At 37.6% G+C, this 19263-nt stretch overlaps 2 protein-coding genes across 6 annotated transcripts in view; both read left to right on the top strand.

Moving 5' to 3' along the window:
• The window catches only part of LOC115218564 (zinc finger protein 62-like), a 28731-nt gene extending 20514 nt beyond the window's left edge, over positions 1 to 8217 (top strand). For all 4 annotated transcript variants that reach the window (XM_036508519.1, XM_036508522.1, XM_036508520.1 and 1 more), the window contains exon 3: positions 7034 to 8217. In XM_036508519.1, coding sequence (XP_036364412.1) covers positions 7034 to 7943 — 910 coding nt within the window. In that variant the 3' untranslated portion in view covers positions 7944 to 8217. The remainder of the gene's footprint in view (positions 1 to 7033) is intronic.
• The window catches only part of LOC115218337 (zinc finger protein 271-like), a 38354-nt gene continuing 19976 nt past the window's right edge, over positions 886 to 19263 (top strand). Inside the window, exons 1-2 of one of the 2 annotated variants that reach the window (XM_036508524.1) lie at positions 886 to 1902; positions 16390 to 17260. In XM_036508524.1, the coding sequence (XP_036364417.1) occupies positions 16489 to 17260 (772 nt within the window). In that variant the 5' untranslated portion in view covers positions 886 to 1902; positions 16390 to 16488. Of the gene's footprint in view, positions 1903 to 13515; positions 13954 to 16389; positions 17261 to 19263 lie in introns of those variants that run through there. The other variant, XM_036508523.1, reaches the window with a different exon arrangement.

Below are 19263 nucleotides of genomic sequence, written 5' to 3'. Positions count from 1 at the left end.
TTTAGATGCAGCAAATGATTTTAGCTCAATAGAGGGCATAGGATTGGTTAAAATTCGAAAAATTAAACTACGTTAAACTTACAAATTACATTTTTCTCAAGAAAACCAAGAGAAAAAATGTTTTATTTTGACACATTCTACCAGTATACGAAGTTTAAAAGTGTTTAGTTAACTAGAAATTGTGTTGAAAACTGCCGTTCAAAAGTAAAAGATCCATAATATTTTCTGGTCCCGTGCCGGTGACACGTAAAAAGCACCCACTACACTCTCGGAGTGGTTGGCGTTAGGAAGGGCATCCAGCTGTAGAAAACTACCAGATCAAGATTGGAGCCTGGTTCGCCAGCCCTCAGTCAAAATCGTCCAACCCATGCTAGCATGGAAAGCGGACGTTAAACGATGATGACTTCATCCTCCTCCTTTATCTTCCTAACCTCTCCTATTACGCTGTTGACTTATACTACTTCCTTCTATATTTATTATAATAAATGTTTGTCCAGATATTGTTACTTCCGTTTAGCATCTACCATAACCGTTTCCGGCAAAGAACTTCCTCTCGTGTCGATCGAATTTATCAAAGAGAATATATAGGTAATAGAAATAAGATTGCCGAAATGTGTATTTATAGTGGTTAAATCTATATATTGGTACTATTTGTGAACAGTGGTCCCAGTGCGCGCACTCGCGCTAGCTAGTCGTGACTAGTCGATCCTACGACTACCTAGCAAAATAAAACACAAAATAAATAAATTTTATACACAAAGTAATTAAATTTTGTTAAACAAAGTAAATAAAACACAAAAGCACAAAGTAAATAACACAAAAATACAAAGTAAGGATCGACTAGTCATGACTAGCCAGCGCAGATGCGCGAGTGCGCGTACCGGGACCACTGTTCTCAAGTAGTACCTAAGATATTTTCGGCGCAATGTTTCGGAATATTATTTCTTCATGGTAAAGAAAAAGGACAAAAGATTGGGAGGGCATTTTTTCCTACATCATTTTAGTATTCTACGGTAGTTCACCAAAATTTCTATCAGAATCGTAATTTCCTTTGTCTCAGACACAGTAATTCTAGAAAAGGTAACAATGGGGAGTGGGGGACTTTTCGGATAGCTATCCGTAACAAAATGGAATTTCGTTTTTTTCCCCCGTTTATTTTCGACATCTTATAGAATCCTGCATTGCTAAACAGTTTTTAATCTCGATGATCATTCGCTTTTAGGTGCCTAAACTCGTATTAATAAAACAGAGACTAAACAATGTGAGGGTAAATTCAATTAAAAAACAGGCTTATAAATACTTCATTATCACTAGAGAAACCAATATTATTAAATAGAAATGTATTCATTTAATATCCTTTCAATTAAATATTTACATATTTATTATTATAACTTAATAGGAATGTTTCCAGACAGGATGCAGGCTGGTAGCATCGTTACCGTACCGAGAGAATGCTAAGAGGTATATTTTCTGGCTCTTGATGATCTGAGCACAAATTCTTATTTCTTTATTGCCCACAAGGGGCTAAACATAGAGGGGACAGACAAAGAGATTAAGTCGATTACATCAACCCCAGTGCATAACTGGTACTTAATTTATTGACCCCGAAAGGATGAAAGGCAAAGTCGACCTCGGCTTAATTTATCGACCCCGAACCCTGAGCACAGATTCTGTTCAAGAGCCAAGAGACGGATGAGGATGGAACGGACGAAAAGTGACGTCATCACCGGAAGCGAAAGTCATCTGAGTCGAAGAACTGCTACATCGGAGTTCGTCTCTCTCTCTCTCCTCCAAGAAGTCTTCGAACGTTGATCGGACGCGTGGAGGGAATTTCAAAGGGATGCCAATTCCTGACCAGTGGCTGGTGTAGTGTGCGCCGAAGCTGCTTGTCTTGTCTCCGAGGTTTCGTCTCCAGGTTAGAGCATTCTTATTTTCGCCGTTTTCGGGTCGCAGACCTCTTCTCTGGATGCCACAGATTTTGACATTTTAAAATTAAGTGAAGTCTTCAAATTCAGTTTATTGATGTAATTTTTCACTTTGAATCCGATTTTGTTTTATTCATTTATGATCTCTTCTGTCGCTATCTCAGTTTTCAATTCTTTTAAATTTTTTTTGGCATTCTTTCGATATAACTCGACAAAATCAAAACATTTCACTTCAAGTATTTCCATGGGTTGTGGAGTTTAGATATAACGAAATTATGCCAGCAATGTCTCGTTTTAAACTTAAAGAAGAAGAAAAGCCTTGCATATTTGTTATTACCTGTTTCATGTGTCTATGTAAAATCCGCAAATTTCCAAGCAGAAAACAGAATCGAACTCATTAGCTTCCAGGGAAATACCTGAAGTGAAATATTTTGATTTTGTCGAGTTATATCGAAAGAATGTCGTTTTGTTTTTCTTCAAGTGCCCGTTTTCTGAACGTTTGTACAGTTGACACTCGAAAATCCGGTTCCTTCAGATTTCCGGCATGAATTTCGGAGCGCATTTTCAAATTTACCGTGTTGGCACACAACTGTTTGCTGAAGGCGCCGTTTATGTTTTGACACTCATTCCTTCTCATTTTACCATTTATTTGTTGCTGTTTTGTCCCATTATGGATCCAGCAAAGAAAAGGGGCGACGTAAAATGTAAACATCGTGCATTGTCGATCACAGAGAAAATGGAAATGCTAAAGAAAAAACTTAATAGCGGTATGTCTGTGCGAACCATTTGTGAAACATACGGCATCAGATCTTCAACAAGGATATTAAAAAACAGAAAGAAAAACTGAGGTACTACAGTGGTCCCGGTGCGCGCATCCGCACGAGCTAGTCGTAAGTTGTCGATCCTACAACGACTTGCTGAATACATATCAAAGAAAATTAAAGAATATTTTTCGAACAAAGTAAATAAAACGCAAAGTAAAGAATTTTTTTAAATAAGTAAATTATTTTTATAAACAAATTAGGGTTAGGGTTAAAAAGTCGTTGTAGGATCGACTACTTACGACTAGCTAGCGCGGATGCGCGCACCGGGACCACTGTTCGCTAACAGTACCAAACTGTGAAAGTTCTTTTCTGACAGGGGATCAAAAAGGCAAATGTTTCTTAGGAAGTCAATGACGGCAGGAAAAAGTTTGGAACTGGACCAAGTTCTCATAACCTGGTTTGATCTTCATGTAAGTGAAGGTGTGGAAATTTCTGGGGATTTATTAAAGGAACCAGCCAAAGTGTTTCATGAAGAACTGGGATTGCAACACAAGTGTGAATATTCAGAAGGTTGGCTGTTTCGTTTCAAATCGTGACATGGCTTACAGTTTCGTGCGGTGTGTGGTGAAGAACGTTCAGCAGACAAAGATAAACTTATTAGAGAAAGATCCAAGTATATGAAGCAACAGACACTGCACGATATATTCAAGAACATAGCTAGGAAGCAGGAAGAAGCGGCATCAACTTCAATCAAGTCAACCAGATGTGCTGTCAACATTTCCTCCACGGGTTGAAGCTGTTCCTGTTGCTGAGGATGTTGTCACTGTCAGTGATGAAGAAGAGGATGATGATCTTGACAGCCCGTCTACTATTTAGCTTCTTTTCGAGGGTACAGTAAGGATTAAAATTCTGTAGAACTATTTTATTTAGTTAGTGAACATTTTCATTTGCTATTCATTTAATGTTTAATTTCCTTTCTTTAAAGCACAGTACAGGCAGTAATTTTCTGTTAAATATATACAGGATATATCACCATAAAAAATCCAGCACTCCTCAGGTCCGGGGAGGTTGCTGGGTTTTTGAATGTCAACCTGTACCACCTGATTTTTGTCATTTTTCTCCTGTGTTTTTTACTTCTTCTTCTTTTCGGATACTTCAGTTACTGTTTTCATTATTTTGAAGTGTTTGTTTTCCTGGACCGGTTTCACACTTTCAAAAGAAGGAAGTTACCCAAGAAGAAAATTATAATTAAAAGGACGTTATATGAACAAGATGGTGTTTTGCCAGAAAATTTACTTATTGTACTCCTGAAAAGGATGCAACGAGTGTGAGTCTGTCAGAAAAGATACCTGCTTGGAAGGTGGCAGCCTTCCTCTTTGGATTGTACTGCTTCTCTCCCTTCACTCATGGGTCAAGGAATTAACTTCAGTCCGGTTTGTGTTGAAGAACCGGGGATGAGTCACAGTACAGCTGTTGATTACGACAGCTACATTCGTGAAATATGTGCAGCGGACACTTGCTTCTCGACCCTGATCAGACAGGCGGTCCAGAGAAGATTGTTGAGACAGACGAAACAGTCTCCTCAAGCCATAAATACAACTCGAAGAAGGGCGCTTATCACGTGAAGAAGGGGGTTTTCGGAGGAGTGTGCTGCGAGACCAGACATGATACCATGTCAGAATCTCGACACACTAGAGTAAGGGTTCTCAACTGGGTTCCATATAAGATTTCAGGGTGAGGAATCCACAGATGCAGTATAGTAAATTGGGGGTCCACTGTAATTTTTCAGGGGTCATGCAAAAATTGTGCTTTAGACCAGTAGTTTCCAATGTGGACCCCTGTTCAATAGTGCACTCAGTCTAAGACACTTTTTTGAAAATGAAGTACAAAGGTCCAGAAAATACACGTGGTAGTTTAAGGAGACTAGTTTTGCTTGTCACTATGGAGACAGGTACCAATTGTTAGATTTTCAATTGGCTAAAATTATGCAAAATTTGAAAGCCATTAACTTTTTATTAATTTATGGCCAAAATGAATTTCATTTTCAGAATTAGCATATCACACTAAATCCGTACAATAAATTTGAAAATGGTTGGAACAAAATTTAAAAAAATAGAAAACTGACAATGACAGAAAAGATCCTGGTTTGTTTTTTTATCTGCAGTGAGGATATTTTTTTTCTTCCTCTCCTTCCTTTCTGCTGCCAACACTCACTATAACTATCAGGATGAGAATAACGTTTGGAGACCATTTTCCTGTGGAGGTAATGTGGTAACCTGGGTAAAAAAACCAAAACAAAACAAAGAAAAACTGAAGCTTGTGGCAAAGGTGCAGAACCTAGATGACATGACTAGTCTTATTCTAGTTTGAAGTGTGTTGAATTTGTATCTCGCAACGGATGAAGCAGATCAGCTGAAAGTCAAGAAGATTGAAGGATGCGTATAAGGAAGGATCCTTTTAAGGCCTATAGGAAACTTGGGAGAGTGAGATAAGGAGATTAAGAGAGCTAGCTGGGTTTACCTGTGAAGCTGGCTTTTGTGACTGAGTTCCCTGGTCGTATCTCAGTGAGGTTGCTGCAGCTGCCAGACATTAACATAGTGTCAATGGGTGACTTAGTAGATAAAGTGCAAGTGTTGACACAGAACACTGCATGCGGTATTGCAGCAACGGTGGCAGCAGACACCAGTAGGGTGAAGAGGCAGGTGGCAAATAGTGAGATGGACTTTTAAGGGACAAAGCTTTAGGTGTCAGGGTCTGCACATGGTCGGAGTATTGGAAACTGAAGCCTGAAGTGATGTCTTATGGACATGACCAGCCCAGGCACATGGCAAGCTTTTGCAGACAGGGAAAAGGGAACTACTGTGCCTGTAACTCCCCCCAACACCCTATTAGAGACACACCTTTTGTTGCCTGTAATAGGGTTGCTGACGGGTGCAAGGGAAGTGCAGGCCCCGGTCAATATGGGTTGCAACAACAAACCTGGTAACCATAAAAATGGCTGAGAGCTGGAGTGGAAAAAGTAACATGTGTAGTGGATGGTAGGGTTAGGGTTAGATGCAAGGGTTTTAGTGAAATTGAGCTGCGAGTACAAGGAGCATTGATGAAGCTGCGAGTGATTGTAATCAATGAGATACTGGACAATACTGATGTGGAAAGGGACATGATCGGTTGGCAAGAGAGTAGTTGCGTTTGGAGATTCACATGCTGTGAGTATGGAGCAGAGGAAGGAGGTTTTAGGGGCAACAGGTTGTCTTCAAAGAGATTGAAGATAAGGGGCTGATTTGACAGCAAACAATGGACAGTGGAGTACTTTTGCAAAGACAAACTCACCTTGAAAAGTGAGGCTAGAGACGGGTTCGAGAGAGAGGGTCTCGGATGGACAGGGGAGGATATTTTGATACCATGGGAAGAGGAAATGAAGAGTGATGTCCTACTGATGATCGATGTAGTGCAACCAACAAAGAACGGTTGGACTGCCATGAGTTGAACAAATACAGGTAATTTGTCGTTATAGAAACGAGATGAATTTATGCAGTTTAATTATCCTCTGTATCTTATACTGTTTTTCTTACTATTTCAGGATCCTTACTGAAGCTGGCATAAAAGAATTTTTTTTATAACTGAAGTATCACCAATATTTACCATTCTTTCATGACTGAAGGACAATGTTACGCAGAACAAATATGACTGTTTATGAATCTTGTGAATTATGGAGAAAGTTTTCTTCTGGGTGAGAGTATTTGCAACACTTGCATAATTCACTGTCTGCAATGAATACAATATAATCTGGCATTGTAAGTAGATAAATTTATAAAGGACTTTGCAGTATAGATCACAGTTGATGGACACATAACAGAAGAAATATTTGTTAGAAAGGAAAACGAGAGACATATATATATTATCGTGTGAGAAGAAAAGTTATTGTTTAATGAGTTAAATGACTTGTTTTCCAGAAGAGATGGCGGAAAACTTAGCAAAGCCTTCATATGAATGTGATATCTGTAAAAAGTCGTTTGCTTCAAAATATTATCTAACTATTCATATACGTCTTCATACAGGGGAGAAACCATATCACTGTGAGATCTGTGGGAAATCATTCTATCGAAATAGTGACTTAACAATTCATAAACGTGTTCATACGGGAGAGAAACCATATCAGTGTGATATCTGTGGCAGATCCTTCACTCGTAATGATGTTTTAACTATACACAAACGTATTCACACAGGAGAGAAACCGTATCAGTGTGATATGTGCAGTAAATCATTCCCCAATAGTACGAACCTAACTGATCACAAACGCATTCATACAGGAGAAAAACCATATCATTGTGATATCTGTGGCAAATCATTTAATCAAAGCAATCAGTTAATTAAACACAAGCGTATTCATACAGGAGAAAAGCCCTATCACTGTGATATCTGTGACAAATCATTCTCTCGAAACGATGAGTTAACTGCTCACAAATATATTCATACAGGAGAAAAACCATATCAGTGTGATATCTGTGGTAGATCATTCCTTCAAAATAGTGCCTTGACTGGACATAAACGTACTCATACTGGAGAAAAACCATTTCATTGTGATATCTGTGGTAAATCGTTTTCTCGAAGTACTAACTTAGCTGGACACAAACGCATTCATAATGGAGAAAAACGATTTCATTGTGATATTTGTGGTAAAGCATTCTTACACAATATTTCCTTTATTGGTCACAAACGTATTCACACCGGAGAAAAACCCTTTCATTGTGATGTCTGTAATAAAGCATTTATTCGTAGTAATGATTTAAGGAGACATAAAACTATTCATACTGGTGAAAAACCGTATCATTGTGATGTCTGTGGTAAATCATTTGCTCAAAGTAAAACCCTGGCTGATCACATACGTATTCATACTGGAGAAAAATTATATCATTGTGATACATGCGGAAAAGCATTGTCCACAAATCATTCGTTGACTGATCACAAACGCATTCATACAGGAGAAAAGCCATATCACTGTGATATCTGTGGTAAATCGTTTACTATACGTAATTCCTTGGTAAGCCATCTACGCATTCATACAGGAGAAAAACCGTATCATTGTGATATCTGTGGCAAAGCATTCTCTCAGCATAATGCTGTAACTGTTCACAAACGTGTTCATACCAGAGAAAAGCCATATCATTGTGATATCTGTGGTAAATCTTTTTCCCAAAGTGCTACTGTAACTGTTCATAAACGTATTCATACAGGAGAGAAGCCGTATCATTGATTTATCTGTAGTAAATCGTTCTCATACAGTAAGCTATTAACTAAGCATAAATGTTTTCATATGGGGAAAAATCATATTACTGTAATATCTGTGCTAAATCCTTCTCGCCATCTGATAATTTAGCTATTCATGTCTGTATTTTTACATGAGAGAAAGAACTTCATTCTGAGAGGTGGGAGACTAAAAAATCTCTTAATTGTTTGCATTGATAAACAATTGTGGCCCTAAATAATAAGGAAAAGAAACAAATAAAGTACAGTATTTCCTTATACTATTAAGCTGATGAATAAATTTGTTCCTTTCTTTCCCGTATCCTTTCAATTAACATGAAAAATATTCTTATCATAATGTTTTCTTGTTTATTTGTAGCTCTTTTCTTCCTGTACAATTTTCGTTTATTATTTTCCAAGTTTGAACAAAATTCTATCTCATTTCAGATGATGAGGGAATGCCAGTTCCATCATCTTAATTGGTATTCCATCATATGATGAGGAAATGCTAATTAGAAAGAAAAAACCCCAAATGTTTTTAATATCTACTTTTATTTGCATTCAATTAAGACTCCGAAGCTGATGCAGAGCCGTTTGAGACATTTGTGCTGTGTACTGGAAAGACACCATTACTGAAAGAACTTCACAGAAATAGTTTCCAGCCTTCAAAGAGGGGGAAATCCAACCACAAAAGCCATTTGTGTTCTGGCCGACATATTTAATTCAAATGAGAATTGATTGAATGAGCTCATCCTTGAGGATCCGTGCCAATCCACTCAGGGGATTGACCAAGCTGATGGGATGGTCTCCTGATACTGTTGTCTGTCGCCTCTTGATGGGTAAGGTGGCTTGGTGCATGAATGCCATGCGTACTGTGAACAAAAGAGGCAAACTCCAGTGCTCCTTTCTCACTGCCAGGTTGCTCATGAACACAGACTGGAATTTCTTTACTGCATTGTCACCAGCAATGAAAAGGGGTGTGTTTACATCGATATGATGCAGAGGGAAAAAAAGGACTGAATCCTGACACGGTCTGGGTCAGCAAGGCAATCCAGCTAAAACGACCTGACTGGCATCATGGCATATTTCTCCAACACAACATTGCTTACTCCCAAATATCTAATTTGCTGAAAAATGCTATTCAGGTCCTTGGATGCGAAATCCTGCACTCACCATATTCTGATATAGCTCTTTTAGATTAACATCCTTATCGGTAGTTCAGCAGACTGCATGGCATTTGTGGGAATTAGCTCAGATGGTAGAGCACTCACTCAGCATGCAAGAAGTACCAGGTTCAATGCTCAGGTTCTCTATGTGTTTTTGATATTTGATTTTTGGTAATGTCAACGTGCATATATGACAAATGTAAGTGATTTGGGAGAAAAACTGGTTATACAAGGCATCGGATGTTGTGTGCAAGAGAAGAATGCACTGGTATGGTCATGTAATGCGTACGAATGAAGACAGTCGCATCAAGAGGTACCGATCTCTAATTGTAGAAGAAACATGTGAAAGGAGTAGATCTAGGAAGATGTGGGACTAAGTGGTGAGAAAGGACCTACGGACATTGGGACTCACTCTGTAAAGTGGTTGATGTTAGGAAGGGTATCCAACCATAGAAACCAAACCAAAACAGACATGGAGCCTGGGCAGGTCTTCAGTTAAAATTATTGATAAAAAATTAAGGTTAAAATAGATGTGAAAAGGGGAATTTGGTAACCCGATATTATAGGATATGCATATATCTTATGGCTATATGTCTGGATTGCATATTCAGTCTTTATGTTATGTGCGTTCTTCAAGGTATTCTTAAATAGAGTTTTGATTAATTTTTTTATAATTATTCCATCAATGGACTAATTCTGTTGTTGGTGACATCTAGAATTTGATTTATGGTGTGGTTCCTTCTTGACTGTATACTGAAATTTAATGTTCATTTGCAAGTGTCACTGTGGTCTTAGAGTTTTCATAAAAGCAAATTTGGTGGAGTAATCTTTGAAGCAACATCGTCAATGTTTTTATATCTGGTGATGTCCGATGCATGCCAGCAGGGAAAATAGATGTGAAATGAGGATGATGCCAATGCTGATGTGTAGGACCACTTAATCTTTAGCATTTTGTCATTTCAAGTGTAGATCTCAAATTCCAAAGTTCTGACTGCATCAATCTTTGTGATTATTCTTAACAATTTGAAGTCTAAATAGAACTGGTTTACTCTTAAACCATTCTCTCATTTTTTATTTGGAATACCCAAGAGTGGCACAGATCTCAGCAATAAATAATCCTTAGAATTTAATGACTTGATCAATGTATGATGAAAGTTGCACATTTTCTAGCCAGACAACAAGGAGATCTCCACCCCTCTGGGAGCAGTGGAAAGACCCAGCAGGATATTGAAGAATAATGACGTGGCCAAAAAGAGGTGCTGGGTGGCAATGCCCTCCTTTATTTTTCTAATGGTACACAAATTTCAGTACCTAGTATTTAAAAATCGATCTGAAGAAGTTGTTTTAAGAAAACTGAAATCAGGCCAAAATAAAGAATAAAAAAAAAAATAAAGCTTTACTAATTAATGAAGTTGGTCATAAACTTTCCAAGGGAATTTTCTAGAAAGATGAAACATGGCACAGAGCAACAACAAAATGAAAAGAATATATATGTAACAGTAAGTGTTAGAATCAGGGGTCACCATTTGTAACGGAGTTAGATGTCGGAGTCACCAATTTTAACGGTTGCTGTATCTTTACATTGGGAAACCAAGTTGTAGTGATGTTGTTACCAAAATGTAATGGAGTTGGTGTCGAAGAAGAGGAAGACAAGCATGTATAATCTAAGTTGGAAAGCATGCGAAGTAAAGAAAATTAATTTTTCCTTATACAAGTGTGTACGTGTTCTTGCCATTGTAGTAGTAGGGAAAAGATAAAGACAGAGCAATGTTGTAGACAAGGGAATGTGAGTTTGTGAAAGAGAGAGAGAGGAGAGGGAAGTTGTATGTATCATAGAAGCCGATTGTTTTCCCCTCATCCTCTGATCTGTCTTTGGTCGTCTCTTCTCACCAACTCACTCTTCCTTATGGAATTCTAGTATTTATGACGATGCAGACTAGCTGGAAAGATGGATATATAATAGAGACAATGGATAAATTAAGGTAGGTCGATTCTCATTTCAACTGATCATGGCATACAAAAGATTAAAAGTCAAATGGAAAACACATCAATTGACTTGGTAAAATCATGTGTAGAATGTAACACTTGTCAATTTCCATTTTTCTCTGAGAAAAATGCTGTTGAAGTGATAGGGGAAATTTGCCAATTCCGGTTCGAATCTACTCTATGGCCAAATGAAGTCACTACATTAGTCCCTCTCCAGAGAGCTTCTAAGAAAAAGAAACAAATGATCTAGGAAGAGAAATGTTTGACAACTCAGCACTGTCCATTGGACAGGGGGCCTTTTGCTCGTATATATATGTATATATATATATATATATATGTATGTATATGTATATATATATATGTGTGCCTGTATGTCTATATTACCCATGTACCCAATATATATATATGTGTGTATATGTATATATATATTGGGTACATGGGTAATATAGACATACAGGCATACACACATACATACGGGTATGTGCATACACACACACGTGCACAAACAAAAAGAGAATGACTCTCCTCACACAATAAAACAAACATACTGTTCTGAGGTATTGTTTGTTTGGATGACGTTTTCATACGAACCGACCACAGCTATACTTTCAGATTGTGTAACCCTACACATGTTAAGCTACAAAATGGTGGACAGTAGCATAATTCTCTGTTTAGAAACACTGTCATTATTTATTAGCTCCATTATAGACTGGTAGAATCAGAAGAAATATTTTGCAGTATTTTTCTAGGCTCTTTCTGAGTTCAAATTCCACTAAGGTCAACTTTGTCTTTCATCCATCAAGGGTTGGTAAAATATTGTACCTGTAGGTATTGTAGATGGAGGTGTTGGCTAAGCCACTCCTCCCAGACCTGCTGACCTCTGTCAAATCAGAAACAATTATTCATTAGTTCCCCCACCCCAGGTCAACCCTATTGAGCAGACAATATCAGTTTTTTTCCAGCCATGAAAATATAATCTTTTATGAGGTGTTCTATATCTTTGAAGCAGTTTTATGATGCCATCTTCCCAGAACTTGACATCTTTCTGAATCATGATCTAGTCTAAGTGGTTTTTATAGTCTTCCAAAGAATTGTAGTTCTTTGCTTTAAGAGGATTTAGCAGGAATCAAAAATAAATGGCAATCTGAAGGTGCAAAGTCAGCTGAGTACAGTAGCTGTGGTAGGATATCACAGTCAAGCTATATCAATTTCTGTTTAACATTCTTCTGAAGGAAGATGATTCCTTCAGATTGGCAAATTCTGGATGTTTTACATTGATTCCTCCTTTAGTCATTCTAATTGAAAACAAAAACTGTCTGAATTTAATGTCCCATTTTGCTGAAGGAGCTTGTAATATGCAATGCCCTTCCAAGACTCAGAGCATCACATTCTGCCGATTCTAATCAAACTTTGGAGTGATCAAAAGTAGTTCACTTTATTTCCTCCAAAATCTCTTACATTCCACATTGTCGTAAACAATCCATATTTCATTATTTGCAATCATTCTTTTCAAAAAGGAGCTGAATTTGTTGTGTTTCAGCTGAGAATCAGAGAGGGAAGTGGGGTCCATTAAAAGATGTTTCCTTAAATTATGAGGACCCCCAAACTTCACAGTAAATTGAGCATCCAAGTATTTTTTATTGCTGTATAAAACTCACATGGGATGTGTGGAGAATATCTGCAATGCCTCGTGTCTTGTGACCAGAAAGATTTTTGATGAGTGTTACATCCTGGTCATTTGGACTGTAATCATGCTAGAATGTTCATTGTTTATCAGATCAAACTTTTCACTCCCAAACAGAGCTAACCACTTACAAATATGGTATCACTGAATTCTCTTAACATGTGCAGAAAACTTGAGATGCCAATGAGAAAAAAAAAAAAAAATCGAATCTTGCATGCTCCAGTGGGTGTGTAATGTCAATGTGCAAGTGAGACTAAGTGTAAACCTCTTTCACCCTACCTCAACTGTGCCTTGACGAATGGCATCACTAAGTTCTCTTGAACTGGTGCAGCCAGTCATTGGGGTACCACTCTGGACACTTTTACAGTCACCCGTTGCTGCTGAACACTGTTCTCTTTCATGTGTAACAGTATCACAGGGTTGTGACCTATCCAGTCCTCAATGTTGTCAAGCCAGAATTTTTTATGCCTTTCTTTCACCTTTCCTCAACTTTGCTTTGAAGGATGATTTTGGACAGGGAGTTGTCACAGGATACATGACCATACCTGCACCAGGAGTGGTTCCTGTCTGCCAACATATTTGTTAACTTGCTGCCTGACAAAGCACCAACGCCATAAACTGCATACATCTTTTTTCCTATGCAGATATAACAGAGCATCAAATGACGAAAATGTACCGCATTTTCCATCAATTTCATTTTGAATGTAAAAACAGGAGACGTAAACGATCCCCAAATTAATCGGAAAGAAAGACGTGCTGAAATGTCACTTTTCCGAAAATATGTATGATATATGCTTCGGACATGAGGGAAACGAAATCATTTGTTTAGACACAATCAACTGAAAAAGCATTACGAACTTTTGTCCCAACCCAATACATTATTGAATATAGTCTTTTATTTAGCACACTAACTTCGGCAGTAAGTATGCTGAAATTGGAATATATTCCTTTGGTTCAAGACTGAACGGTGTGCTTTAAGGGAAATCCAGCCGCTATGTCTAGAAGGGTTAACAGCGCTGGTTAAATCGTACCGTTATCGGAATGGCTACGAAACTGTGGTTAGCAATAAGTCTCTGATTTATCTTCTTTCGTCGAGCAATCAACCAGAACGATTCGATCCACGGAAGATCTTCTTCTCCAGTTTAATCGACTGGGTCAACGATACGTGAAGAAAAGAAGTAGAAGTGAGTATTTATCGTGCTTAAACTATATTAGATATTTGAAAACAGGTTTTCGGAATACCTTTTCGAGAAGGCAAAGAGCACAACACAAGAATACTAAACGAAAAATCCCCCAATTCTTTGATTTACGATATAATAATAATAATAATAATAATGAAAAGATTTATCCTAAAATTTCATGTTTTATTTTTTTCTCTGATATTTTCGGACTCTACTTATTAAACACAAAGGACCCGATGCATCTTATGTATCGATATGTTTTTACAGTGCACACTCGTTAGGGGGCTTAGGGTTAGTTTTAGGGTTACGTAGATGCGTCGGGACTTCTGTATTTAAGTAGTATCTATCTTCGTCCCTAATTGCTTGTCCTTTTCCTTCCCGATGAAGTGCTGATTGCTATTTCGAAACTGTGCCCTTTTCGGTATTTCATTTCGTTTTTTATATCCACCCTGACCCTTGTAATACACCGAATGCAATTCCTACCTACTCCTTTTCTATATATCGAGTATGGTTATTTTCCTGATTCGAGCACTGTCTTAACTTCTTTATATTTACTAATACTTTGATTTTCGCCAAATTCAGCTGGAGGTTTCTCCATTCAAAGCTTTGCATCTATCCATGGAATTTCTTTTCTAATTCTACTTCAGATTCTGCAATAAGAAGTCTGTGAACAATTTTAATGTGAGTTCACACGAGCTGGCGGTCTTGAACTGTGTAATGGCTTGAAGGACTATAATGGACAAAATGGATTTGAGGAGACTGAGTCTTGATGCAATCCCACGTTCTCACTGAATTCATAGCTATACTCTTTATTAACTCTCACTTTGCTGACAGCACCTCTGTACATGGCTTTCACAAAGCTACGGAGGAAATGACAACAGACCCAGATATCTGGCGATATGAGGTCCTTGACAAGATGCACTCACGTCAGCAAATCTGAGTTCTAGAAGTGCTGTGTGTTCTACCCACATGTAACAATAAAACTTTTCCCTCACCCTACCCCAACAAACCAAACTACATCTCTTCCTCACATTTCCTCTTTTATGCCCTATGCTTATATCTCACTCCTCAATCCTGTCCTCACCTGTAGTCCCCTATCCCTTTTATGTACCCAGGTTTTCACCAGTCACTGCATTCCCCACCTCTATACTGTGCATCTATGTGAAGTCTCTACTCCCCACTCATGCTTTTTTTGCAATACCCTGCAACTGATATTATGGCTTCAGGGTATGCTCTGACACTTCCCACCATTTATCTCTCTCTTCTTTTACTCTACCATCCCATTTATATTCTAATCTCTCTTTGTGAGTATGCTCTAGCACCTTGCCACCATCTCTCTCTTGCACTCTCATTGTCTTCCACTCTCTCTCCCTTCTCTTGCTCTTCCCTCTACAGCAGAATACCTGTTTCTGTCCTCACGCTCTCTCTCTTTCTTTGGCAAGGTAACCATGTTCTTCCTCTGCAGTCACACACCTCTCCTGTCTCTATGTCACATTCTGACCTTTCATCATCCCCTCCCCTCTCAAAGGATCTTTGTCTTGCAAGTTACTTGGTGACCCTGCCAGTGCTGGTGCCACATAAAATGCATCCAGTCTACACTGTAGAGTGGTTGGCATTTGGAAGGCATCTGGCTGTAAAAACCATGCCAAAACCATCTTGCCTGTGTTTGTGCCATGTTAAAAGAGCTCAGTCCACTCTGCGGGGTGGTTGGGTGTTAGGAAGGGCATCCGGCCGTAAAAATCAAACCAAAACAGATGCAGAAGTTAGGTGTAGTCTTCTTCATGCCCAGCTCCTGTGAAACCATCAAACCCATGCCAGCATGAAAAGTGGACATTAACCGATTAAAGGATGATGATTGTGTATGTTAATTAATGTATTATAATGTAGAAGATGTACACAGTATCCTTGCATATTATAAGGGATGACCAAAAGGGGTTTCTATCAGGAAGAACATTGTTGTAAAACTTTGATGACATGGAAAAGCTGACATAAAAAACTGATAATGATACGTGTATGTAATTATCTGCTGTAGTATGTCTTCGTTTTAATGTTCACCTTCCCATGCTTGTATAGACATTATTCATTGGGCAGATTTTTTACAAACCCTTTCTGTCACCAATCCTCATAGGTTTCCCAGTAAGGTAATATTGTTTGTTGGTCAGAGATGGGTTTATGCAAAACTAGAAACAAATGATGTTTTTCGCTTGGTAGTGAGCCTTGCTTCCAACAATCAAGACAAGTAGACATTTCTTTTCTGTGGTATGATATGTATCTCTATTAGATGTTTATTTCTGCTCTGTTATGTATGAAATCATGTTGTGATACGCTGGATAAGTTCAGTTGTATTCTAAAATTTATCACCATAAAAATGTGAATTTTTGGTGATTCTCTACAGTTTAATTATTCTTTATATCTTATTCTGTTTCTCTATTATTTCAGGTCCTTGATGAAACTGGTATGAAAAAATTACTTTTGATCTGAAGCATCATCAATATCTATAATTTTTTGAAGACAAAGGTTGTTTTTTGTCCTTACGAAATGGCAAAAAATTCAGGAAGGTCTTTGTATCAGTGTGATATTTGTGAAAAGTCATTGACTACAAAAGGTCATCTTACAACTCATATACGTATTCATACGGGAGAGAAGCCATATCACTGTGATATCTGTGGTAAAGCATTCTCTCGAACTGGTGAGTTAACTATTCACAAACGTGTCCATACAGGAGAGAAACCATATGAATGTGATATCTGTGGTCACTCATTCACTCGTAAAGATATTTTAACCACACACAAACGTATTCACACAGGAGAGAAACCTTATCAATGTGATATGTGTAGTAAATCATTCGCTAAAAGTACGAACCTAACTGATCACAAACGCATTCATACTGGAGAAAAACCATATCATTGTGATATCTGTGGTAAATCATTCAATCAAAATAACCAGTTAATTAAACACAAACGTATTCATACAGGAGAAAAGCCCTATCACTGTGATATCTGTGACAAATCATTCTCTCGTAATGCTGAGTTAATTGCTCACAAACATGTTCATACAGGAGAGAGACCATATCAATGTGATATCTGTGGTAAGTCATTCCCTCGAAATTATCAATTAACTACCCACAAGCGCACTCATACCGGAGAGAAACCATTTCATTGTGATATCTGTGGTAAAGCATTTAATCAAAGTTACATCTTGAAGGGACATAAACGTATTCATACAGGAGAGAAACCCTATCGTTGTGATATCTGTGGTAAAGCATTCTCCAAAAGTACTGCTGTAACTGTCCATAAACGTGTTCATACCAAAGAAATATCACTGTGACAACTGGTAAATCAGTTGACTAAGCACAAATGTATAAAACTATGTTTTTATGGCCTTTGTCAGTGCTACAATGTGGTGGACCACATTATCTCATGCATTTTGTCATTTCAAGTGTAAATCTCAAATTCCAGAGTTCTGGCTGCACCAATCTTTGTGGATATTCATAGCGATTTGAAATCTAAATAAAGCTTGTTTGCTCTTATATCATTCTTCCCTTCTTTTATATTTGGAACATCCAATCAAGTCTTTTACTAATCTCAACTCTAAATTATGCATAGAATTCATTAACTTGATCTATGTATGATGAAAGTTGCGCATTTTCTAATTTGATTTTTACCATTTTCTTCAAAGTTTATGATGTATTGACTGTGTTTTATATTAAATATTATTTGTCTCAATTTTGAATGGACATTATTTCAAACCTTTGCACAAATGTTCTCCAAAATTTGTATTTCTGTTGTTTCCATGAAAAGCTGTACATTCTTCCATGTGAACTGTTAATCCTGTAAGATTTTCCTTGTAAAATCTTGCTGTGGTTCCTGAAGCACAATTTGGAAGCAGCTTCTTTCACAGTTACTTTGTTAGTAAACCTTTTTCTAGGGGGAAAATATTGGAAAACTAAAGAGAAAATGTTTTATACTTTGTGATTTCTGCTTTTGGAGATAAGTTATAAAAAAACAAAAAAGAAAGACATTTAGTCAACTGACAGTCATTTGACTGCAGCCATGCTGGAGCACCACCTTTTAGTCAAGCAAATCGACCCCCAGGACTTTGTAAGCCCAGTACTTCTTCTATCAGTCTCTTTTGCCAAACCGCTAAGTTACGGGGATGTAAACACACCAGCATCAGTTGTCAAGTGATGTTCGGGGGACAAACACAGACGCACAAACATATACACATATATAATGGGCTTCTTTCAGTTTCCATCTACCAAATCGACTCAGAAGGCTTTGGTCGGCCCGAGGCTAGTTTAGAAGACACTTGCCCAAGGTGCCACGCAGTGGGACTGAACCCAGAACCAGCTACTTACCACACATATGAAAATTTTTCTTTAATCTACTTAGAAATCAGGAAATCCTACTAGTCAAAGCATTTTTTGAAGTCATCCCTACAGTTACTAAAGAATATCTGTAGAGACAACTTTGAAAAGTGAATTAATGGCAACACAGGTGTCGCATGATATTGACTTATAAGCCTTGAATATATTTGGTTAAAATACATTGTGATTGCATAATGAAAACCAGTGTCCCTACCTGCAATTATTTGTTGAAGGTCTTTCAGACAGCCAACAGGGTTAAATGATATTGGACAGTGTGGATGGTCAGCTGTTATTTCATCTGTACTCATTGCTCAGGATTACAACAGCATAGTTTCTTTATTGTTTTACTTGTTTTGGTCATGTGACTGCAGCCACGCTGGAGCACCGCCTTTAGTCGAAGAAATTGCCCCCAGGACTTATTCTTTGTAAGCCTAGCACTTATTCTATCGGTGTGTTGTGCCAAATGGCTAAGTTACAGGGACGTAAACACAGCAACATCGGTTGTCAAGCGATGGTGGAGGGTACAAACATAGATACACACGCATATATATATATATATAAACACACCTACATATATATATACACATATATATATATACATATATATGTATATAGATATATATACACATATATATGTATATATACACACATATATGTAAATATACATATATATGTATATATACATATACATGCATATATACACACATATATGTAAATATATATATACACGTATATGTATATATACATATATATATACATACATATATATATATATACATATATATATATACACACACACACATATATATGTACTTAATTGGAAATGGATGCGTGGCATCCAATTAAATAATAATACCCATACATATCTTACATCTATTTTCTTTCCTCCACCTCACTCTCTATTTTGTATCACATCTAAACTATCTATGACTTAACCATCCTCTCAC

The sequence above is a fragment of the Octopus sinensis genome, linkage group LG13, assembly GCF_006345805.1.
Source record: "Octopus sinensis linkage group LG13, ASM634580v1, whole genome shotgun sequence".
NCBI lineage: Eukaryota > Metazoa > Mollusca > Cephalopoda > Octopoda > Octopodidae > Octopus > Octopus sinensis.
This window is presented reverse-complemented; position numbering and strand designations above follow the sequence as displayed.